Source organism: Girardinichthys multiradiatus, chromosome 4, assembly GCF_021462225.1.
Source record: "Girardinichthys multiradiatus isolate DD_20200921_A chromosome 4, DD_fGirMul_XY1, whole genome shotgun sequence".
NCBI classification, from domain to species: domain Eukaryota; kingdom Metazoa; phylum Chordata; class Actinopteri; order Cyprinodontiformes; family Goodeidae; genus Girardinichthys; species Girardinichthys multiradiatus.
Window position 1 is genome coordinate 18,332,705 of NC_061797.1, and position 25,818 is coordinate 18,358,522.

At 38.3% G+C, this 25,818-nt stretch overlaps 1 protein-coding gene across 1 annotated transcript in view; it reads left to right on the plus strand.

Moving 5' to 3' along the window:
* Positions 1-1,384: 1,384 nt before the first annotated feature.
* Positions 1,385-25,818, plus strand: part of pde8a (phosphodiesterase 8A) — a 61,270-nt gene continuing 36,836 nt past the window's right edge. Inside the window, exon 1 of the mRNA XM_047363244.1 lies at positions 1,385-2,012. Within this exon, the coding sequence (XP_047219200.1) occupies positions 1,860-2,012 (153 nt within the window). The 5' untranslated portion in view covers positions 1,385-1,859. The remainder of the gene's footprint in view (positions 2,013-25,818) is intronic.

Sequence of the window (25,818 nt, forward strand, 5' to 3'; positions counted from 1 at the left end):
ACAATGAGAAATGTATTGTTTTGTTAAAAAAATACTCTACAACACTATATCAGACTGAATTAACAATGTGTTTTCTACATCATAATTAAAACTATGTAAATAGCCAAATGAGCTAAGCTGTTAACTCAGGATTATGACTTAATATAAACACATGTAGCTGTCTTCAAATATATCTGTAATCTTGTATCTTTCTTATTTTATGAAAAAAAAAAAAATGCCCTCCTGTGTTTGTTGACTGCATACTTCTCCAGAAATCTTCGAAGTATGTCTCCTCTTTGCAGCAGATAAACGTATGTAAACCTCACCAGATGCGCATATTGCAGGTTCAGAAAGAATAAAATCGCAGAAACCTGTAAAGTGCGTCCCTGCAGCCAGCTCAGGGACGGTGGGTGAGAGCGCTCTTCCTGCTTTCAAAGTTCCCACACCACGCGGGGGACCACCCAGCGGCGTCAAGCGCTCATCCGATTGGCTGCGCGCACCTCATTTGCATTAACGTCAGTAAAGGCTGTAGGTCAATCCTTGCGGGTGCTTTTATTGGATGTGCCGCTGTCAAGCAGTGCTGAAGAATTGGAAGGGCAAACGCCAGAAAAGGCAGAGAAAAGACAAACATTAAATTCAGCAATATGTAGCTCGATCCCTCCTCATGTCCGCTTGCGTCAAGCTGAAATAATCCTGCCGTCACCGATTTTAACATCTGAAACTTGTGGACACGGAGCGGGGATTTTTTTTTTGTTCCTTTTTTTTTAAAGATTTTTTTTTTCCTCTGAGTGTCTCTCTCTCAAGCGATTGCATTCTCAAGAGGTGGTACCTCTTCATATTACAATCAAACAGCCTCTACATCTGTTTTTGTCAAGCTCCAGAATGAGAGGAAAAACCGCGGAGCCTGTAGCGAACTGCAGCCGGGTTTGGACCTCTTAAACCAGGTAGATCATCCTCCACTGGGGAGCGGATGCCTGAATGGAGACTGCAAGCCATCCACCAGGATCTCCCCGCTTCCTAAATTGGTGAATTGTGGGCTGACAAATGGAGTGTTCTGTCGGGCTGCATGGCCTTGTGCTTCACCGAGGGTGTTTGACATGGGAGCGACTGACCAGAATAATACTCCGCAGTGTGAATATTTCAGCCTGTTGATGATGAGCCGCTCAAGACTGGAGCAAAGTGTCGTGAGAATCGCTTTTCTGGTCCGTGTGCTGAGCTGAAGTAGAAGACTGTTGAAGAAGACCAAAAAACAAAAGGCAATATTTTTGATGGCTCCGAGGTGGGGGAGGACGGATACGCATGAAGACTTGGACACAAAAAATGGATAAAACTCATGCGTAAAGCTGGAGCGAGAGGGGGGGTCTCAGGCCTACTTGATAGCAGTGAAGTTGAGGGGGGCGGGGTGGGGGGGTTGAGAAAATGGTGATGTGGTACGAATTGAAGGCGAGAAGAGGAGCCGGAGTGAGGGATAAAATCTATGGGGATCTCAGCAGCTGAAGAATAACGGAACTCAAGTTTTCCAGGACAAGACAGCTGCTTTCATTAAAGCTCTCCAATTAACTTCATGTGAAAAACACAGAGAGGAAATCAACTTCCTGGTTGAGGGGTGGGTGGGTTTTGGGGGGCAGATAGATATTTTATTCATGCCTTATGTTGGAGCAACTGGAGAACCGGCTTTCCTGTGGCCTAGATGTTCTATACACACATATGCATTTGTAGACAAAAATATTTTTGGAGAGAATTTTAACCTTTTGGAGGAAGACTGACCCTTCAGAAACACCCAGAGAGGGCGAATTAAACTCTTGTAGCCTCAAAGTAACGCATTTGTGCAACAAAACAAACAAACAAAAAAGACAAAAAGGCTGAAGTGGGTTTGAAGCATGGGCTGTGCTTCAAGTATTCATATCTCTGATAGGGTGGTCTACCACAGTGGAAAAGAGTCTGAGGATTCCCACTCACCCCAGCAGACTAATACAACTCAGCATCAAGGAAATCCTGCCTCTGGACTACCCCTGAAACCCCCTAGCTGCAAGGTGAGAGAACCTACCGTCATTAAGTTTAGAGAGACAGGAGTGTGTGTGTGAGAGAGAGAGAGAGAGAGAGAGAGAGACAAAAAGAGAGCGAGAGTTACAAGAAGTTTGCTTTTATAGTTGAGTTCAGTTTGTTTTAGAAAGGCAAAAAGAGTTTCTGTGCTGATTGCACAAAGACAACCATGACTGCAAAACCACAGGAAAAATATTTTAGGAAAAAATAAGGGATCCAGGAGCTCATTGAATTTGCACATGACTTACTGTTGCTTTTTATTTTACACTGTACTTTATTTTAACTCTTTTCAAACTTAAAACACACAGTTTGATATCTCAGAGGAAACAGGCCTTCATGCACACTCGAATGAAGTTGTATGCTCCTTTTGGCCTTTTCTCAAATCCGAGCTATTGTTTACTTTGTGGTTTCACGAGGATGCAAACCATTGTTACTGGGGTTTTTTTTCAGGCAATCTAAGCATACCTGGCATGTGTGATCCTAACAGGAGTATCACGGACTGTTCAGGGCTGAAATCCTGGCTTAAAGCACCAACATCTGTCCTCAAAACCTGGTTCTTTTTCAGCTGATGCACCTTTGGCCTCTGATTCACCTCTCTGTCAGTTGTGCTTTCTTTCTATAGGCCTTCCCCCTCCGCACATAAACATAAGGGATTTAAAAGGTTTTATGACTGAATAGCAAAATGTGTGTGCCTGCTTTGGTGTCTCTGACAAAGTTGAGGCTGGTGGAAGGGCTCCATCAGGGCTGGATGTTGTGGCCAAATGTCACTGTAGGATATAGTGAGAAGTTGCTGTAACAAATGCCCCTACGTCATGACAGCCCACTGTGCCATTGATTGAATTAGCTCCCTGATTGAGTTAGACTAATGGTACACACCAGCTGGAAATGGTTAATCCTTGTCCTGTAATGTGTCATTTTTAACCTCCTCTCAGTTTTTTTTATAACCAATGAGAAGAGAGATTCATATGCACCATAATGCATGCAGGAAATCTCATAACGGTTATTCTCATTGGAAAACCTGCGCATCCACTGGCACACTGTGGCGTCCAGGGTTTTAGTATTACAAACCAATGCTGCTGCCGTCTGCTTGAGCTCTTTTGATTCCCTCTCTTTAAATGTGATCAATAGTGGCCGTTGATTGTTGTGGAATTGTTTGGCTGTGCCACATTCCCTTATAAATTTAATAAGGCCTTTTGCAGCACAGCGTTACTGGAAAAGCACTTGCAGTATTATTGGACTGCTCGACAGATGGCATAGCTTTATTTATACGGAGATATGCAGAAGATCCTACAAAGTGACAGCAGAAAATACTTTTAAATTAAACATTAGTTTAGCGGTATTGTTGAAAATTAAAATTGGTGATTTCTGTTTTATTTTTATTTTTTAATATTACATAAAACAGTTTAGCAGATTTATCAGTAATGAGGACAATTCATGCCCTAATTGGGGTATTTCAACTTTATTTGTTAATTACTATGGGTGATGTTTTTAGCACCTATGTGCATGTCTAGAACTGTAATAATAATTCACATGTATACAGCTGGCAGGATCAGCAATAAGGTGCACAAATTTAATGCATTATAAAATTAAATTCACAAAACATTTAAGTCGTGCTGGTTCTTGGCATACACTTATTTATTTTTTATGTTCTGGGAGAGAAGGCGACAGGGAGGCGTCAGGGAGACGACACATGCGGGCGCCTACAGTGTGAGAAAGATTCAATAGAAGTTTGGGAGTGTGATGTGAGTCTTTGTCAAGGGTACGTTACCATCTGGGCTGCTCTAGTGATGATAAGGCTCAAGTACAAGGTCCTGTGATAGTGGGCTTTTTTTCCTTTATGTGTGTGTGTGTGTGTGTGTCGGGCCAAACAGACAGACAGAGAAAGACCTCAGCCAAACACAACACCATTTATCTGGCCTTGACTTTTCCAGTCAGATTGCCCCCACTTGAGGAAAGTTGGTCTCCTTCCTGAACAACAAATGTAGAATCAGCTTTACTATTACCCCTCGTGTAAAGAAGAAAGGTCAATGAGAGGTGTGAAGTTCACACATGTTTAAGTTGTAAGACCATCCCTCTTGATGCTTAATATCCGCTTATGGATTTTCCCTTTCATCTTTTACATTCAGGGTATTGCAGCTGGAGTTTTCCATATTTTCTACAGCACGGCATTCCACTTCTGCTTTTAAATTTTATGTACATTACAGATAAAGATTTCCCAACTGATTCATTTTTTTTTTTTTTTTTTTACCCCTAGCAATTAAATAAAATACTTCTGGTTAAAAAAGTGACAGCCTCAAGTCTTGTCAGAGTGATAATAAATACATTGCATGTGTTCTACATAAGTGCCAAATATCTATTTTATAATTTTTTTTTAATGAGTTGCAAATTCCTATTAAGTGTAAAACCTGGCTTTCAATTAAACCCGAAAACACACCTGCACCACCATAGTCTTACACCAGTTTTCAGCATGAACACAAAAAGGACAAGTCCTATTGAAGCCTGTTGAGACACCACAGATCACTGGACTCAAACCACTGGCGTTTTATTTTCCTTTTTGTTCTTGAAGTAGAAATGGAAATAGAACAAAAGCGAGAAAGATTGCAGGGCACTGTGCCATCAAGTGGTAAACTGGGGCCAGATGGCTCTGGCGTGGGTTGATATTACTGAAAATGTCAGATGAATTTTTTCGACGTTTACCACTAAAGTGTTTTCATTCAATACTCTTGCTAAATCTTTCTCTTATTCTGACTACTCCTTTAGCACCTGTTGTAAAACAGCCCCAGAACAATGATGTCATCACCTTGTTTAACTGTGCGGTTTGTTCAGATGAGGGGGACCATTGTTTTCTCCACCAACCTGCTCTTAATGCTTATTGCTCCAGGTGCCATGGCATGAAATTAAAACAGAGGTTGGGAAAACAATTATTCCCTTAAGATTTGGAAAGCATTTGCAGTGATTTGCAATCTGTTTTCTCAGGTTTAATAATCCATAAGATTTTATTGGTTCACATAAGTCACGGTTTGGTACATAACTCAGTTTTTTTTTTTTTTTGATGACAGTTTGTTATGATAAAGAGAAAAGCAAACAAATGTAAAATACAAATATTAGATTTTGTTTTACTTATTTTGATAAGAAAACTATTCTCACAGAGACAGGGACAGCAAAAATCTGCTGGTGAGGTCACACTATGATAGCTGGTTACGGACAGCAAGGAAGGGTTTATGTTCTGGGAAATTCACTTTAACATGAAAAAAAACTGAATTTTGCATCCAGTTATGTCTTAATGTGAAAGTCTCTTTGTTATGAAAACGGAACAGAAATGATAAAAAAACTGTTTTAAAAACTTGACCTTAATCTCCTAAAAAACAAAAGGCAGTACAAAACATGTTTGGCAACTTGCAAGCTAGTGGATAAAAATGATGCAGTAGCAAGGATAAATAAATACATACACAAAGTGTATCACATCAGTGTAATATTATGTTGCCAATGGACTTGCCATATTCCCCTCCACTTCTACTATATTACCAGAAACCCTGCCTCTGTGAACTACTGAGTATAAACAAGGAGGTGGGTCTTTACCCACCCAGCTATAATTTTTCCCTTCGTTCTTGCATTAGTTTGGTGTGGAGTGCTTTAAATTGTTTTGTTTTTTTAACCTCTTAAGCCCTAAGGTCCTCTTACAAGGGGACTTGGCCTCTTTGGCAACATACCCGTGGCTGACTAACTCTGAGACTGACAAACACTTGTCATATGTCCAGATCTTCATTTGAGACTCTACGAAAGTATCTACTTCAACTTATATCCACTGCTCAAACACCATGCAAAAAAGTCTAAACATGTATTACTTTACAATTGCTTGTTGTGTTGACACCAGACTGGCTACAGATGTCACTCAGATGTTGTAGTTACAATTTATTGTGTTTATTTTCTTCTTTACAGCAAGAGTAAGAGCTTTTGTATGTAAACATCTGTTTTTTGTTAGGCAGAATTTAGTTTTTTGTATTCAAATCTCCTTTACTCAGGACCAGAATAATTTACTCTCACATTTTCACATCCAAATCATCCTCCAGGACCTTTCTGTTAGTTGATACCAAGATTAGCAGTTTAGTCATTGTACAAGTAGAGAAATGCCTTATGAAAGTATGAGTGTGCATTTAGACCCTAGGGCTTTAGGGGTTAATTTACTAATTGCTGTGATGCTTAACTGAAATCATATAAATTTGCACAAGCTTTTCTGGATGAGAGTTTTCTTTGCAACTGGCCTCTGTACGTGTAGGTGTTGATTTGCATGGGCCATTACACACTGATTAAACCATATGCATAAATTTAATGAAACACATTAATGATTCAGATCAAATTATTGATTATTGTTCAGTGAAGTTAGAAACTTTAACTAATTCTTACTTTTAGCCATCTCTAAGCCAAAACTCGGAGTTCCAGTATTTAACCCTCCTAAACCCTTAGGTGACAAGGAACAAAAAGTTTATTCCTTATCATCTGGAAACCCTAAAATACTGTTAAGTCAATTTCTTAGTCATATGATCCATCTCACTTTTTAAAAGAGTATGTGGCAGGTTATGAAAGTCCCTTGACCTGGGCAGCCTCTCTGCATATGTCAAGCTTTCTCTCCCACCGTGTCTACATGCTTTCTCTGGACAGTTGGTGTGTGTGTGTGTTTAGTCAAAATTGAAAGTCACTGGGTAATTTATTCCAGACGAGGCCAAAGGCTTTGCGTGGTGATGAATTAATCCACTGCTTTTTCTGCTGGCTGAGAAGACGCAGACTGATATTGGATCTTTTCTTTCCCGCCTTTCATTTGAGTGTCAGGCTTTTGTTGTTGTCCTGATTTTTAACTTGCCTTGTATTGCTTTTGTTCTTAAGTTTTACTTTTATTATTTTTCAAGGTTAATACATAAATTCCCACTTAAGCTACAGCTGTTCTCAAAGTCTGAGTTATGCTCGTGATTAGTTTGTGTCACTATAGGAGCAGCCTCCCTTTGCAGACACATATATATATATATATATTCCAACGTTCAGTTGTCTTCGCTGGTTTTGTTGTCGTTGTTTTTGCAGTTGCTGTATGGATCAAATGATGAACTATGCTCCTCTATGTTTATGGAAGATGTCATCATTATATAAGGTATGCAGTGGTTGTTAATAGCTCTTTCTATGGCATTAGTGTCTGGCACACTTCAGCAGCTGGCATTTTCAGTTCTACTTACACCAATTTTTAAAGATTTAAGAATTGCTTTAAACAAGAATAGAACAGAGTTGCTAAAAAGCGTGTCTTTATCAGTATCGGTCTAGAGTTTATGTAGAATGTCGCATATTCCTAGAACGAAAGTTACCACAACCATGGCATGAAGTTTGGTGCCAACAAAGGTTCTTAATATCGTATTCAATAGGTGATTCAGATTTTTAGCAAGTCTGAGCAGGTTTGAACATTACATTCAAGGTGCTCATTAGAAAACTGTAGCCTCCCCATATTTTTTTACAACCTTCAACTTTAATTCAATGTCCTTTAGAAGTAGCTATGTGAAAATGTAAAAAATCTGATATTCTTTTGTTTCTATGGCTTTATGTTCTCGAAATCAAAAATAAGATCAGGGTTTATGGAGCTATTAGGTGATTAGGGGAGTTGTGATGTGATTGCAACTGATATGACCTACGAGGTGACTCTGTGCCAAATAATTAAATGCATTTAGAAATGAAACAATTTTATCATAGTTTAGTTTATCATAGGATGCATAGATCAGGCCTTTAATGGTTCGTACCAATTTCTGGTGTTCTTTGAGGTTTTACTGGCCGATACAATTTTTCTTCCTTGAGGCTCCCACAGAGTCGGGCATACTTGACTCCGCTGACACGTCCATAGAAAGCAAAAATGTTTCGACCGCATACACGTACTTGGCGTCACACAATAAACTGCTCGGCGGGAAAAAGTTGTTGTGTCAAACTGTTCTTTTGTGATACACTGCTCTGAGCAACCAGTCATAAGTATACGTAGTGTTACTGCGACTCTGTGCCGCACTGACAGGTGTATTCCCCTTTTTTGGCTCTATTGTGGTTTAATAGCTTTATATGCCACCTTCTTTTGTGTAGTTTTTCCAAAGCTACAAGGCAAATTAGCTCTTCCTCCTCGCCATGGCAGAAAGTGTGGGAAATGTAGGAATTTGTCACCAGAAATATAGGAAATTGGTACGCTCGACTATGAAATCTCAAACGTTTGCCGAAAGTGAGCACTGAGCCGGTGCTGCTTACAGTACATGTACGGTACGCACGGCTCTGTGGGAGCCTTAAGGCCTATAAAGTGCATTACAGAAATTTAAAAAGTAAAAAGGTGTAACTCCCTGCCTCAATTTGTGTGTTATAACGCATTTATAGTGACCTGTTTGATTTGCAGCATATGCTAGAAGAACTAATTGTCAAATCAGTACAATTGATCCAAAAATAAAAGACCCTATTGAAGATGGGGGAGTGGAGCCAAGTGTAGTGGACAAGAGATGTCTTTTTTTTAATGACAGACACTCATCTACACAAATTTTGTTGCGGTTGCTGCAGGAGTATGGGTGGCTTTTAAGTTGTGATTGCATAACCAATGCAAGAGCTGTGTCAGTATTCTCGTCATAACATCAGGTTTGTTCTCGGTTGAGGTTGGAGTCCACCAGGGCTGCTCCTTGTTTCCGATCCGGTTTGTAGTGTTCAGGATCTCAAGGTTTAGCTGTGGAGAGAAGGGGATCTGGTTTTGGAATCTCTAAGTTAAAGTTTTTCTTCGCGGATGATGTGGTCAAGCTTTGACTTTTAGCATGCACAAGTGTCAAGTGTGAAGTGGCCTGACTCTGAGGCCATGGTTTTCAACCACAAAAGGTAGATTGCTCCCTGTGGGTGCAATCTCTTTGTGTCTTGTTCTCAAGAGATGGTAAGAGTGAGTGGGAGATGGATAGACAGATTGGGGCTTCCTCTGGAGGCATGCAAGCACTGATCTGGTCTGTCATGGTGAAGAAAGAGCTTGACAAAGTTTCTGCCAATGTTCCGACTGTGCATGTTTGATTTGGAGGAGACCCCAGGGTAGACCCCCAAGGCACGCTAGAGAAGCTATATATCCCTACTAGCCTTGAAATGTATTTGTGATCCCACACAATGTGCTGGAAAGTGTCACTTGGGAGAGGAATCTCTTGGTTTGCCTGGATTACCTCCTAGACTTGTTACGCCTGTGACCTATTTTTTGGATAAGTAGAAGTGGATGAATGGATGGATAGAGAGAGACCGAATGGAAGTTAATACAGTTTCTTTCTTTGGGGTCTGCCAGTATTGTGCTAAATAAAATGGTTCACAGCTAACCACAGGTGTACCTGCTCAGGTGTGGCCAATGCTTATTAGTTTTCAAAAATTACTTATTAGTTTTCAAAAAGTCTGCCCAGTCTGTCTAGCTTTAGTTGGCCACCTCGCTCTGCTTATTTAAATCAGCTCGAAGAACAGGCCAGCAAAAATAGACTAGAGAATAGGGCTGTGGTATACTAATAGCTACAGGCTGTAACTTCATATGCGGATAGTTCTATAATAGTACTGGTGACAGGAAAACCATGTTTACAAAAATGTTATTTTATTCTTTTAAGACTAAATTGATTCAGAATATGACCAACTTTTAATTCAATGATATAAAAATAAACTTTGCAAACCTTTTGAGTACTGCTTTTGAAGCATGTGCGTTATAATACGTTTCATTTGGATAATCTATCTCTCTATTTGCTTTCTCCTTCAGAATGTCTGCAAGGGCAATAAGGGGCAGAAAATGGGTACTTTTTTCTGCCTTGTCATTTATCTCCACTGGCACAGCAGAGGGAGTTGAGAGGAAACATGATGGGGCCCAGGGAGTTACCACACTCCACTGATTGATGTAAAGGAGCTTATCTGACTTGTTTGTACATGAGACGTCCATAAGTTCACAGTCAAGTGTTTCACACTAGCATTGACACATTTTATTTCCCAGAACTGGTCTGTTCAATAGGCCACCTCCACTGACAAAACGAGTCCTGTTAGTATAACATGATAAATGCCTTTGTCACCCTGAGTGTAGATAAGGTGAGACTCTTTATTTCCAAATGCTTGTTCACTTGTGGAGTACCAGCTGGTTGAGTGCACTTACAAAACAGAACCTCCCATTTTTTCCTGAACGGGGTCTTAACAAGCATGGCCACATTCAAAGCTTCTGCTCCCCTTCAGGTTAAGAATTTAGTATCATAAGGTCAGCATGTGATAGATTCATGAGAATACTGAAATGGTATTCTTCCAAAACGAGACACCACAATTATTTACTTCACAGGAATGTACACTAGATCAGCCACAACGTTAAAACCAAAAGGGTTGTACAGTATATGGCTACAAAATGGCACAAAGACAGTTCTCATCAGGGGAGGGATCCTGTGTTCCTGTATTGCCAGGTCAATATCATCATAAGATCTGCATTTGGTCCTTCAGTCTACTAGATAATAATTCTTTGGATTTTCCTAAAAATGATTGACTGGACTGATTTCCAGAATCTTTTATTTCTTTGACTTTATTGTATGTACATGAAGATGTTCATGTGGTGGTATAGGGTGGTGTTACATAGTACTGTCATAGGAGACATATGAAGTAGTAATGCTGTGATCCATTTAGTTGAAACATTGATTTCACAATGTAGTCAAATACACCTTTAACTATCTTCTAGTTACAAGCTGGGAAACTAGTGGAATTTGTTATTGTACTGCTCATTTAGCTGATATCAGTGTACTTATCTGGATTTCATTGATTTAAGCGTCAAAGTAACATGTACAATAATAAATAGTACAGCACTATGTTGGCCAGTGACTTTATAAGATGCAATGGGTATAAGGACTAGGTGAGAGTAAGTGAGGAACCTCAATCTTTCCAACTTAGAATACTGACTTCAGAGTACTTATTTTATTAAAATTCTTGCTCTGAAGAGGAGAAATGGAAAGCACCATTAGAGATCAAACTAATTATGAAAATGAAATAAAAGTTTTTATGGCAATGTTTTAGGTAATTCATATTTATTTTTTGTCATATTTTACTGAACTTAGAAACCACTTCAAACTCTTAGCTACAACTCAGAGAAAATCTTGTTTTCTCCAACATTAGGTTGTGATGAATAACACTGAGCAATTTAGCTTGAGATCTTAGGCTTCGTCCAACCCATTTTCCAGTGGCATTTATGGTCAGTTAGTTCCAACTAGAAAGTATTTGTGGGTGTTCATGGTTCTCTGCCTCTTTAGTTTTGACAAAACGTACATAAAAGTCCAGTTTAACATTATCAGATAAGTATTTTAGTTTTAAGTCAGGCTTCAAACTATTTTAAAACCAATGTTGTCAACAAAAAAAGTATTAATTACTTTGTAACATTCAGCTTAAACCAAGATAATTTATTATTTTTTTCAAATTGAAAGACATTTTAGTAACTAGGATTTCAGCTGTAAAACTCCGCTCGTGGAAGAGACGTTTGCCACTTATAAGCAGGTGCCTCAGCAACCAATGTGGTCTGACTTTTACTTCATGGGTACGTATTATAAAAACTGTGAGAAAAACATAAATTATGAAGAAAATCCACATTTTTAAAAGATAGTCCTATAAAAAATTCCTAGATCATTTTATTCCACATTTCTGAGCAATTCTTGTAATGTTTAAAACAATCATTACAAACAAACGTTTGTGTACTCTAAGTTGAAAGATCTTAGGTTACAAACATTTTAGGGTATGTTTTCAGAGGGACGTGCAGTTTTAACTGACAGCTCAGGTTTTGACCCTTTTTAACTAACCAACTAATGAGTTCAAACAATTTTCTCTTCTTTCTCACCTTTTCTGACTTTTGTTTGTTTTGTCTCTGCAAACGTGTAACGTAAACTGCTGAGGGATTCTTGACTTTAAACAGAAGTGTAGGTAGCCAGCACATTTCACCACAGTATCAAAACAGAGAGACATAGGAATTTGCCCCTAATTGATGAGGTTGAACTTTTGGTTTTAGTTCAGTTTTCCAGTTTGGCCGAATGGTTTATAAAAAAAATGCCTGAAGACATGCGCAAGGCTAATACATTTCCTTAACTTGATCTAGAAGGGAAGGGAGCTCCACGCGAGCAGCTCTGGAAACTATAAGATGACTACATGCCCTATAAATAATAATGACAAGTATGGAAGAAACAATGGAAGACAGAACAGTGCTTTTATACATTTGTTATAGTGGTAAAGAGTAAGTTTGAAGCATTCCTGCATGACTATGAGAAGCACCTGTTGCACCAGATGGATTACATTCCTCACAGGTCACTCATTTGGATTGTATGCAGTTTAACCAGTAAAGCTGCTTCTGGCCATATGAAATACATATAGATTAGCATAATTTTTCTCACCTTACAGTTTCGTTGACATTTGTTCTCAATGATTTCTCCACAAATGAGGCTGTGTCTCATTGTTTCTATTCTAAATAATTCATAAACTGTAAACAGAAAACCATAAATTAAAGGATCTTTGCATCTGTTTTTGAGTTTTTGCCCAAAGCTGTGTTATATCTGTGATTATTTAGAGCCTGTCCTGTGTATATTTAATTAAAAGTTAAGATGGAAGTTAGGAATGGGCTGGTACAAAATTGTGAGGGTGTTCTAACCCTAATTAAACACCATGATTTCACAATATTTGGGTTGTACAAGAAAAGGGTAAAACGTCAAAAAGATATACTCACTGATGGAAGGCCTTAGGAATAAACCTCAGATAGATTTAGCATTAGTTTTAAAGTAAATTTGCTTTTAATGCCGCATATTATTTTTCTGCCCCTTGGGTCTTTTTACATTAATTGGAAAAGTATTCACACCCCTTAAACTATTTCACATTATATCTTCAAGGTTTTTGTGAGAGCTGATGTGATAAGCCCAACATGAAATAATGTATAATTGTTAAGTGGAAGGAAAAGGATTAATAATTTCTTTTTCAACCCATGGTCTGAATATGAAATAAGTATGGCACAACTGTAAACCAACCAAGATATGGCCGCCCACCTAAACTGACAGGCTGAGCAAGGGGAGCGTTATTCAGAGAAACAGACAGGAGGCCCATGGTAACGTTGGAGGACTGCAGAGAGCCAAAGCTATGGTGGGAAACAGGGCAACTATCAGTCATGCCCTCTGCAAATTTGGCTTCCTTAGAAGAGAGGCAAGAAGGAAGCCCTTTGTGAAAATAAGTTCAGTTTTCCATGAGCCATGTTGGAGAGACGGCAACAATGCGGACGAAGGTCCGGTCTGGTCACAAACTAATACTGAACAACAACCTGAACCCACCACCTCCTATGGTGAAAATTGTTGGTGGCAGCATTATGCTGTGGGGTTGCTTACCTTTAGCAGAAATAGGGAAGCTGATGAGTTGATGGAAACTTAAAGACTTGAAAAGGGTGTGGGGTTCACCTTCCAGCAGGACAACAACCCTGAACATACAACTAGAGCTACAACGGAATGGTTTAGGTCTAAGCATAATTATTTGTTATGGCCCAAAGTCCAGACCTAAATCCGTTTAAGAATTTTTGGCAAGACTTTAAAATAGATTTTCACAGATGCTCTACATCCACTTTGACTGAGTCTGAAGTATTATGCAAAGGAGTCTGTGCAACAATCACAACTCTAGATAACGTTGGTAGTGACTGATCCCAAATTACTTAATTGTAGCAAAAGGTGGTTCTACAAACCACTGACTCAGGCTAATTACATATGCTTTCCAGACTGGTCAGATTCTATTTTTGAAAACTTTTGTATCATTTTCCTCCTTGGGGCTGCACAGTGAAGCAATGGTTGGCACTGTTGCTGTGCAACAAAAAGGTCCTGGGTTCAGATCCCAGTCTGGGTTTTTTCTACACGTAGTTTAACTGTTCTCCCAATTTAAGTGTGGGTACTCTCTAAATACTCCGGTTTACGCCCATGAACCTAAAACATGACTGTTAAGTTGACTGGTTACTTTAAAGTGTGTGTGTGTGTGTGTGTGTTCCTGTCTTGGCATCACATTGAGAACCATTTTCCCGATTTCACCATCAAATTGAGGACCGTTTGTACCAAAGTGAGGACATTTTGCTGGTCCTCACGACCTATTTTGCTAACGGTTAGGTTTAGGACTAAGGTATGAATTGAGTTTAGGTTAAGGTTAGGGTTAGGTAAGCACTGGTAATAGTTAGGTTTAGGGTTATTGTCAGGGTTAGGGGATAGAAAGGGTTGAAAATGACGGAAAATCAATGGAAGTCAATGGGAGTCAACAGATGGTCCTCACTACATATAGCAAAACAAGAGTGTGTGTGTGTGTGTGGTTGTCTGTCCTGTGTGTCTGTGATGGACACTGATGACCTGTCCAGGCTGTACCCAGTCTGTTGCCCAATGACTGCTGGAAATGGGCACCAGCCCCCCTGTGACCTTGCAAGAATAGATGAATAGATTTTGGATAGAAGTTTGTGGCTTTAACTTAACAAAATATGGAAAAGTGTATTCTGCAGGACACCATAATGTCATCTTCAAAACATGAGAAGCTATCTATTTAATGAGCCATGTTATTTATGTGACTGGAGGATAGTCTACTTTACCAACATATTGGCTATTTTATTTAGCTTGTTCCATTGGTTTGTTTGAAACACTTAAAAATGATAGGTAGCACACTTGAGGGAGCTCCACTCCCTATGACTAAAGAAAACCCTGCATCGTCTCTGCCATCTTAATGAAGGACAATAAACCATAGGAACTGTGAGATTTGTACTTTTATTATTGTTTTACTGTTCATGAAGCCACAAATTTCGACTCCAGAAATAGGCCTGTGGCTTGTACAGAGTATCAGTTGTCAAAAATTGATTTGCCAGGGATTCTTGTGTAAGGTGATAACTTGGACAATGTAATGAATTACAACTAGAATGAGGAAGCATTACACTTGCAAAATAAAGCTATAATATCAAACCACATTGTAAATCTTGAGATCCATGCTTAAAAATAAACATGAAACAAAGTGAAGATTAATTTTATTACACATTTGTGTAACAATATAACTTGCTTCTCACATTGTGATATTTATTTGTATTTATATTAAATGTGCACTATATATATATATATATATATATATTTATATATATATATATATATATATATATATATATATATATATATATATATATATATATATATATATATATATATATTTTTTTTTTTGGAATTGTCAAAAGTGGTCGGTTTCACAACACTGAAATTGCCATGCATTCACACTTTGCGTGGCTATATTTATATATGTAGCCACGCAATATAACATAATAACCTATAATATATTTGGTCAGTTGGATGGACTCTGACTGGCCTTGGCACCAACAGCAGATGGATATTTATAGTGACTGAGATGCTAAAGCTTACAGAGAAGTTAATGATGGGGGAGAAAAAAAGAGAAGAGTCAGGAAAATGTGTGTTAATCATAATTGATATTACCATCAATATCCAGGAATAGTGTCACAATCGCATGTTTCCTTATATGTGCAGCACTAAATTATATTATACACCAAAACGATTTAACTGGATCAAATTTGTTTTTGTTTGTTATACGATCAACAAACCTGAGTAAAAAGTCCTAAAACAGGCATTACTGCCATGAACTGTATAGTAGACAAGGGAATACATATATTCCCTGAAAACCCCGAGGAATTTTATTGAGCTTTTCAAACAATACCTCATTCTTTTTAGAAATTAAGTTATGTTTAAATTGTAATATGTAGTCGTTTGTTTTCACAAAAATGCCTTTATTTTGATTGGAAAGTAGAATGTTTCTCACAACTTTATGGCCCCGTGTTTTTGTGGATTCACAAAGTTCCTGAAGGCATGCCGGCGTGCCGTCTAACTCATTCTGTACTTGCATTTGTCTGAGTGTGTGTCTCAAGTATGGTTCTTGTGCCAACCTGCAGCTCCTGTCACTCACTAATCCCTCTTGCAACAGTGACATCAGTGCTCCTGTTTTAGCGGGGAGGGGTGGGCAAGGGGGGGTTCTGCTGAGTATCTAAAGCACTCCCAGTCATTTGAAGAGCACTGAAGATCCACATGTGATATTTTATGAAAACATATGAGTTGTGGTCAGAAAGGGGAGCCATGTTGGAGTTGCAGTTAGTCGGTGTGGTCGTATATTCAGATGCAGTCGTCTGGCGAAAGGGTGTTGAGATTGTTTTGTTTACACTTATTGTTTGTAACAAATACAGTCGATTTGTTAACTCTTATTTTTCCTCCATGTTGGTTGTTCTCCTCTTTCCTTGTCATGCAGAAGGAGGAGGAGGGGTTTAACCTTAAGTGAAGTTAAGATTACTGTCGTGTCACTGGACCAAGCATTGCTCAAATTAGATTTCTCTGCCTTCTTTAGCTTGTCCCTTTGCTTTAGTGGCCTTTGACCTTACCTGGATGGATTTAAGGGAGGAAGTACAATGAAAGCAACACGTACCAGATTTATATGTGTATGTGGTTCTCTGTGCAAATGACACAACAGTGGCAGGAAAATATGGAACAATATCAGGGAATTTGGACACTGAAGGAGGCTTTTCTATTAGCTTGTTCATACCATGTCCAGTGATAGGCCTTTATAAGGTAGAGAAAGTGTGATGAAAAGTGAAATAGCTGAAGGAAAGAACTGCAGCAAAGGAAGGAGGAGAGGTTTTAGTAAAGGTTTACCCTGGATAGCTTAGGATTGTCTAGGTCTTATGGGGATTTCTCTTTAATCTGGATAAGGACAAAATACCTTGAAGGTGAAAGTGCTCTCCTTTCTATGAGATCTGTCCCTTGTGTCTGATTAATTTAAACTGATTGGGAAATAGAAGAAGCAGCATCTACGTGTTTGCTTCAAAACATCAGTTTTACATGGAAAGTTCAGTTTATTCTCCATGATGCGTATGAATACTTGTCCGTACATGTCTCCATTTTGTGAGAACATTTGTCCTTGAAACTCATGAAATGGAGCTTTACAAAGTGGAGTTTGTCATTTAAGAACTGAATTTTAATTTTTGTTTGGAGTAATTTTATTGCGATTTTAGAACATAAAATTTTGATTTTGCTTATTGCCATTTTGCACTGTTATTCCTAAAGAGAACTCGCCGGACTAGAGTTAGACTTATATGGGTTTTTCTAAAGGCTGATATAAGAGTCAATATTTCTGGCCTGTTATTGTTTCTTGTCTTTACTGATATTTTTCCACCTGTAAAACATCTATGTACTTGTAGAAATGATCTGGCTGAGGCAACAGCTTATTTCTACTCCTGTGCCTCTATAAATCTTGTGGTGGAAACATTTCAGGTGACTCCTGTACATCTTCTTATTTAAAAATATTTTTTGTTTTTGCTTTCCAACAGAATCTAAATTAAGTAGAGATTGTTAATTTAAACAAAGCACATACAGTAGATTAAAACATAGGTAAATTAGGCTTAATTTAGGATGACTCTTATTGTATAATCCTTGGTATGTGTTGAACATGCATCAACTGGCATTAGTTGTATAAATATGCCACCTTGGCTCTGTTACAGATTGTCTTCCTCCTGCACAGGTTCCAAAGGTGAGAGAATCCTTGGTCCAGCTTATATTAACAGAAATATCTGTAAGATCTTCTGCCTGTTTGAAGTAATTGTTCATTTAGCACAAATAATTAAAGTTGTGCCCTCTGACCGTCTTTTATGGTTTGCTAGGACATTGACTGATCCTTTAGAAAAGGCAAATTCTGGACAATATATCGGCCTACTTTTCACCTAGACTTTTAGGACAAGATTATGTGCCAGTCAGTTGCCAGAAGCAGAGATGGATTTGAAAGACTGAACAATAGAAAAATACAGAAATGTTCCTTGTATTCTCTTCATCCTTCTTTTTCTCTGTTCTTTTCTCCTTCTCCCTTTTTCCTATTTGCCCCACCTGTCTCTCTTTCTTGCTTCATTTTTCTTTTTTCATTTTGTCTGTGTTTTTTTTTTTTTCATTTATATCAGGCGGAGCATTATTGCATTAGCCATAATATAAATCTGTTGGGCCTCTTCTTGGCACTCAGACAACAATTCTGAGTGCTACTCTGGACACATTAAAAGAAATAAATAATAACATTAATTAATAAAAAATAATAATAATACATTTTAACTAGGGAATTTATGCCGTGCCATTTTAAAACAAAAATCTCCAACCACAAAGACGAATGGGTGCAAATCAGATTAGGTATTATGAATCCAGTTCAATCCAAATGTATTTTAATACCAATCCAGTCACATAGTTAGATTGAGATCCAATTACATACTGTCCAGTTATGCTTGTCCAGAAATCAGTAGTAATCACATCATGGTAAGTTTGGTTTACACTGTACGACTGTTTTGCTCAAATACAGTTTAAACCAAATAATTACATTTCACTGTCTAAAAATATATTTTTTTCACTGTCTGATATAAAATCAGACTAAACATTTCCTGTTTTGGTTCTGTTGGGATTACCAATTGATTTCTATTCGCCTAATTCCAGAATAATGACAACAAAATGTTTTTTAGGAATGTTGTTTTTTTTTTTTTTCAAATACAGACGTTTGCACACGTTTACTCAGTATTTGGTAGAATTGCCTTTTAGACCCTATTACCTGGGTCAAGTGTTTTTAGTGTCCTTCCACAAGCTTCTCACAATAGTTTTGGCCCATTCTTCCTGACAGAACTGAAGTCAGATTTTTAGGCACCTTGTTCAGACACACCTTTTCAGCTCTGGCAACATAATTTCTTTAGAGCTGAGCTCAGGGCTTTTTGATGGCTGCTCCAAAACATTGACTTTGTTGTCTTTAAGCCACTTTTAAGCCACAGTTTTGGCTGTATACTGAGTCTTATTGTCCATGTGAAGGACCCATTTGTGCCCAGGTTTTTACTGCCTGACTGTTGTCTTGAGATGTTGCTTCAGTATCTTCATGTTGCCGTCTATTTTGTAGAATGCACTAGTCCCTCTTGCAGCAAAACACCCAACCAACATAATGCTGCCACCTTCATACTTTAAAGTTGGGATAGCGTTTTCAGGCTTGCAAGCTTCCCCCTCTTTTTTCCTCCAAATGTAGTCATTATGGCAACTGCTGAAATTTTTGTTTCATCAGGCCACAGGAGATGTCTCCAAAAATTAAGGTCTTTGTCCCTGTGGGCATTTGCAAACAGCATTCTGACTCCTAAAGGTTCTACCTGCCTGTTTTGATGCTTTGATGCATTTTCTCAATTTTTTTCTTCATTCAGTTTTAGTTATGTCAATAAAACTGAGTGTCACCTGTGTACTGAACTGAACTTACATTCAGTAACTTTTTTTCAGTCGTCAAGCAGCGACTGGTAATGTCGGTTACCCTGCTGCCATCAAGGTCTGACTTACAATTTGATGCAGACACACATTGCACAAGTTTAAATGCTCACACCTGCATCAGTCAGTTACCCAGGCTAACCGTTGGGTTCCATGGTGCTCTGACATTGATACATAACCCAAACATCTCTATCACTACATTGCCTGTTTAGAGTGCGTTTGCAAACCGTTAAGTGAGGCAAATTGATTTGAAATGTGAACTGGTTGTCTGTGAACTTGGAGGCCTTCCCTCAAGGCCATGCTTTCTTCATGCTGTCCCCCAGCTGGCCTGGGCTCTCGGCTCCTCAGGACCTGTTGGTGGACTTTATCCTTACTGGCTGCTGGCCTGGGGCCTGACTGGTTTTAATGGGTTATTTTCAGTGGTGGTAAGATATCCTTCCAGCTCAGTTCCAGTGAAGCCAAATCTAGAGTTATTTATTGCAAGCACAATGGCTTCTAAAGGAGTTAAAGACATCTCTAGATATCTCAAATACTGTGTAGAAAGGAGAGGAAGGGAATAGCGAAGGCAAGACATTAGCAACAATTTATTTGATTAAAAGCCTAATTCTGTACTCACAGATTCAGTGTTGTGAGTTGCAGAGTGGCAGAGCGAATTCCACACACAGCAGCCCAACACAGAGGACGAGTGTTAGTGAGTGACACACACACGGCTTACCGCAGCAGACGTCAGCCATCACCACTGAAACAGTGACGGCTACTCGGCAGGGAACAATCCTTCAGCTGACCCTCGTCATCAAGCTTGCATTGTTTTGAACCATTTCAGCTGGAAGGTTGGTTCTTGTAAAATTGACCGCATGTAAAATAAAGGAGCCAGCTGCCACTCGGCTGTGTAATCGGCTGTTTGCAAACAGCTGGAACTTATGGACAGTGCTCCAGCAGTTTTAGCATGTGAACAGAAGAAATTTGGATGAATTAGGATAAAAATATCATCATATATATATATATATATATATATATATATATATCAACATCTCAGTGTTAGAGATGGAGTAGGCAGCCTGGTGTTCAGCATCTCTGTTAACCAGGCTTGTCACATGACCTGGAGAAATTCCAGATACTTTCTTTAGTAACAATCAGACACACAAAGGCGTCACGTTGGACATGTGTGTTTGCAGGCAGAACAATGGGGCATTATCTGCTATGGTATAAGTCCACTGGAGCACATGTACTCATGATTTGAATGATTCGAATTCTTATAAGAATGGGATCTCCAAATAAAAATCTCTGGGATGTTAAAACAAAGTTGGAGAAATCTCCAAAGTAAAATATCAAAAAATAAAATAGTAGCATACATGTCAAACTTCAGGCCAAAGCTGAATTATCTTAGTTACATGAATTCATTCATGCCTTTTTTGTAAAGAAAGGGTAATTTTTTAACCTGATGGCTTTTAGAGGATTAAATAATTTAATAACTTTTTGTTGCTAAACATATGCTTTACACCACTTCTCATGCCATGTACCGATATTTTGAAATGCTGTGTGTCGCTCTTTACAGTATCCACCAGGTTTTAGACATTTTCCTACCACTGTAATTGACTGAGTGTAAAAAAACCCAAACTTAGGATTAAGAGTTCTGTCATATTTGATGTGCTACCCAGAATGTAGGAACACCAGTGAGAAACGGGGACAGGTCACCAAGGATGAGGGAACTGATCCGTTTCTTGCAAACTCTGTATTTTTAGACCATGGACGTCATTCAGGTTCATTTGGGACTGATTTCCAGGACAAGTTTAGTCTCCTGTTACCGTTCTTTTTGTGTGTGAGTGTACATGTAATGTTCTCTGCTTGTCAGGTAGGAAAGGTGTCACTGCTGATGGAAAAGGGTGGATCAGGGTGTTCTCTCCACTAAGAAAAGTATGCTCATATTTGTTTAATTTTAATAATCTGTGTTTTAGACAGGTTGACAGACATCTGGCCTGCTGTTACCAATTTTAGCTTCTTAGGGAACTATAGTTCTATAGTTAACAGAATCGTTAACAGAATCCAAAATATTTTTCTCCCTTTTCGATGGATTAAAATTTTAACTGTCTTCACCGAGCAATGTTTATAGTAAAATAATATTTGGATTTTCCAAAAAAACACGTCATGTTGCAGAGTTGTCGCTTTACGCGTGACTGGAATTCTCCTAACACAATAAAATACTCTCAAGATATGGGACAGAGAAGTATGTAGTTAAAAAACAGAATTATACAAATAATTATAGCACATCTCCTTTTTAAAAGACAGCTTCCTAACCTTTTTCTGTAACTCAAAACATTAAAGCACACAATTTCACAAGATCTAAATTTTGTTCCTGCAAGACCCATCTATGTGTCTCTAATTTGGTGTTAGCATTACCTGTTAGCCCTTAGCTTTGGTTTGTTCAGGAAAAAGGTTTTTTTGTTCAAAGAACTTTTAAAATAAAATTTCTATGCCATACAAATAAGCTGATAAGGTAACATTTATGCCATGACTAACTTGCATGTCACTGCCTTTATATAACTTTTCCTTTTTAAGTATCATTTTCTGCAGCTTTAATTGAAACCTTTAGAAACTATGACCCTTCGTTTAATGTTGATTAGATTTTGGCTTTTTTATGAGAATATGCACCACTAAGCAGGTCTGAGAAAGTTAGAATTTGAATATTTTAAAACTGGTTTTCCCTTTTTTAAGTCAATCAAAACATGCAAATGAAGAAAAGAAAAATCAAAATCAGATGCATAGATTTAGGATTTTGATGTGGCCCCCACAATTGGTCACCAAGCAACCTTGAAATGATGCAAAACACAATATTATACTTGCAGCATTCACCCATTTGCGTTAAAATTAAATGACCTCCTTTGCATGCCATCTTGTTTTGCAGAAGTCTGTTAATGTTCCGTTCATTTTACCCCAGAATTTCAAGACAGGGAAGCAACTAAAACCTGCAGGCCCCTTCGAGGTCTGGAGTTGGCGACCACTGTCCTCTGTTATTGACCTTGCTGTTGTTGCTGGATGGTACTGTTGGAGTATTACAACACAATAAATGTAAAACAAAAAAGTCCTAGGTTAGTTAGATGTAGAATGTTTAAACTTAATTATTTAACAATTTAGATAAATGAATTAATGTGTATAATTTCTTTTTTTCACCTCTCAAGTGTTTGTAGGGTTAGGTTTGCTTCTAGATCTTTGTACATTCCACATTGCAGTGTTAATTCCAGGAGGCCTGGAGTTTCCTCTGTAGTGTATTCTGTCAGGCAACGGGAGAGAGAGCGATTGAGATACAGAGAAAGCAGGGATGTTCTGGGACAAACCGATCTGCAGTGGCCTAGTTTCCCTCAGCCGTGCCAGTGACTCAACTAAAGTCTTCTGCCTGGCTGACTGTGGGATGGATCACTATGGATGACACATTTGGGCAGAGCCAGAATACTCATTGTTGAATATATTCTTTCCTGCAATGAAACAACAAATATATTCACTTGTTTGATTTTTATTCGTGCTGAATTTGTTAGTTTGTCACTTAGTACCAGAAATCAGTCAGATCTAAGTAAACAGAAAGTGATATATTCATGACGAAGTCAGCAGTGATGTAGGTTTTTTTCTTCACAAATGACACGATGGTGTAAAGTCAAAAACTGACTGATTACATTAGAATCTTTTTTGGTTGCATCTTCTAGACTTTCAAAAAAGATTCATTCTTTGATTATCTTGTATGCCTTGCACTTTTGAGGTCCATCCACAAGCATATATCCCAGAACAATGGATCAGGTCCTCCATCTTTAAAGGTGTAGGTGCAAACTTATGTTTTTGCTCCCGCTGTTTTTAAATCAAAAAACATCCTGGGTCATTTATATGCATACATGCGTACGCACAAAACAGGGACTGAAACTGGTTCCATGCAAAGGTTGTCATCCATGAAAAAACAAAAATGATGAGAGAATGTTCTGACCCATGCGTACGCTTGTTCTGGAGACTGGTGGCGCCGATGGTGAGGTAGGGAATTGAAGCCACTCTGCATCATGGTTCCTCTCATACATTCAATTTCACTCCATAACAAACTTTAATCATAGATCGACTTTTTCATAAGCATTCAAAACCGCGGTGTTATTTATTGTTGTGCTAGTGAGTCATAACTGTACATAAGGACTTTTTAAATAAAAAATTTTAAAAAATGCCCCTAAGCCAACCTAAATCTTAAACCGAAGTCCGCACAACATTTCATCAAAGTTTTCTCGCCATTACATTCCTCTCCCCGATAATCACCAGGGTGATGTGTACCACAGGTTAACACTGAAATTGTGACAAGGTGTGGGGCAATGACACTGACTGCTATAAACATTTAAATAATGTTGACACCCGTGCATAATGCTGTGCGATGGATGCATCAGAGCTGCTGGAAGACCTTGCAAATGAGAGAATAACGAGGGAACGCATTTTCAGGGATCACCAAGGTTTCCTGGCCCATGATGATGAGTGGCTAATATGCCGATTTAGACTCCCTAGAGCATTCCTCTTGGATCTATGCGCTGAACTGGGTCCTGTATTGGAGAGACAGACCTGCAAGAACCGCACCATCTCTGTTCAGTTACAGGTGTTAACCACTGGGGTTCCTGGCAACCTGCTCTTACCAGCACAATTAGCCGACAGGTATGTGTTTAACATAATTAACAATTAATCAACTCTCTGTCTGAACCCCCTTTTAGGAACGACATAATTCCTTGAAATTATCTGTAGGTCTGGTATATCACAGCCAGCGCTAAGCGCAGTAATGCCTGCCGTCCTGGATGACATTGTTAATATGACCAGTCAATACATCAGATTTTCCTACACTGTTGCTATCAAACATGAAATTTTTCCGACTCTTCATCTCACTCACCAACACACTCGGTGAAATTGCATGTTTTGCTCTTTTCTCTGTGGTTGCCATTGTTAAACGTGAAATAACATTAATCAAGTGGCTCATTTAAATAGACAGACATTCATGAGGTGCTTTGCATTGACCATTTATAGCTGAATGTGGGCGTGTAGAGGGCAGAGCATGAAGTGGAACCTTGTACACAAACATTGAGGCGCAGATCTGATTTATAACGGGTATTGCTTGCTGGTGTGTGTGTGTGGTTTTATAAGTCTGGATTCTCTTTGGCGTACTCAGCTTTCTGGTAATTCTTATTATGTCTTTTTAAACTGAAAATACGTATTGGCAATAATGGCTAGATTTTAGTCCCGTCCTCCTTCACCTCTGAGTCGATACGGTCCAACTGGACCGCCCTAGTCTGACTTGGAAAGAACATTCACTTTTTCTTGACATTATCTTGACTCGTCAGTATTTTCTAATAATCTTTGTTCTCGTTTTGTGCACCAAATATTTTATTATTATGAATAGGATTGACAGTGAGATGGATAAAATTCAACAAAATGGTTGCTTAAATTAATCAGACATTTTTCTGACAGCTCTTTTTATATTTAAAATTGCACAAAAGAAAATTGGTCTATTGGTTAATCATGCATTAACTTATCAACCTTACTGGGACTTCCATTTTGACTCTATCTTTGTTAGATAAATTGTTTAATTTTGTGTAGTCCACCAGTTTCCTTACAGTAAAGTGTTTAAAATGATAGGCAGTAAATAAACATGAGATATACTTGGTAAAATGTTTCTGCTTTCTATTGTTTTGAATTATTGTTTAAGTTATTTGTTAATTTTAGTTAATTTCATGTTTTAATTCACATCAGTATCTATACTTTTATATGCCGAATATTTGATGCTGTTTATTTCATTCATATTTTTAAAATGCAATCAAAAGTTCATTTTTTATCATGTAAAGTATGCAAAATATGCCCATTTGTGTTACCTGTCAGTTATTTAAGATGTAACATATTTATTTAAGTAACATATATTCTTTTTCGAGTTAGCGGCAAAATTACAGAACCTAAGCACATTTACATATCCTGTCTCTGGAGCTGTTTTCTCTGCACATAGTTTTTGATGGCGTAGCATGACACTTATAATAATTTAAGGAGAACTTATAGTATCCTGAGTCGGACTGATAGTTGGAGAAACACAGCAGATGAGCCAGAACTCAACACGTTGGACCCTCGGAAGAAAAACATTTAAAACATAATTTAGCAAGGATCGTAAAGTTCTTATTCTTTATTGTCTCACTTCTTTGCAGATTTAAGTAAAATTCATAACTTATGGTGAAAGTTTACTGTTAATGTGGATAATGATTACATCATGATTTAAAGTTAAAGTCTTGGGTAGGAGAATGGATCTCCTACTCCGATACGGTGGCCAAATCCTTTATTTTTTGATAGTGGGACTTCAGTTACAAAGATCATCATTCCAAACTCTTCCCGTTTCACTGTTTGTGTTTTTAAAGTTCACCGCAGATCCATGGGCAGCACATTCGAGTGGCGGCACATGAAAGTGAATTATTACCTTTGAGGTAACACACAGCATGGGAAG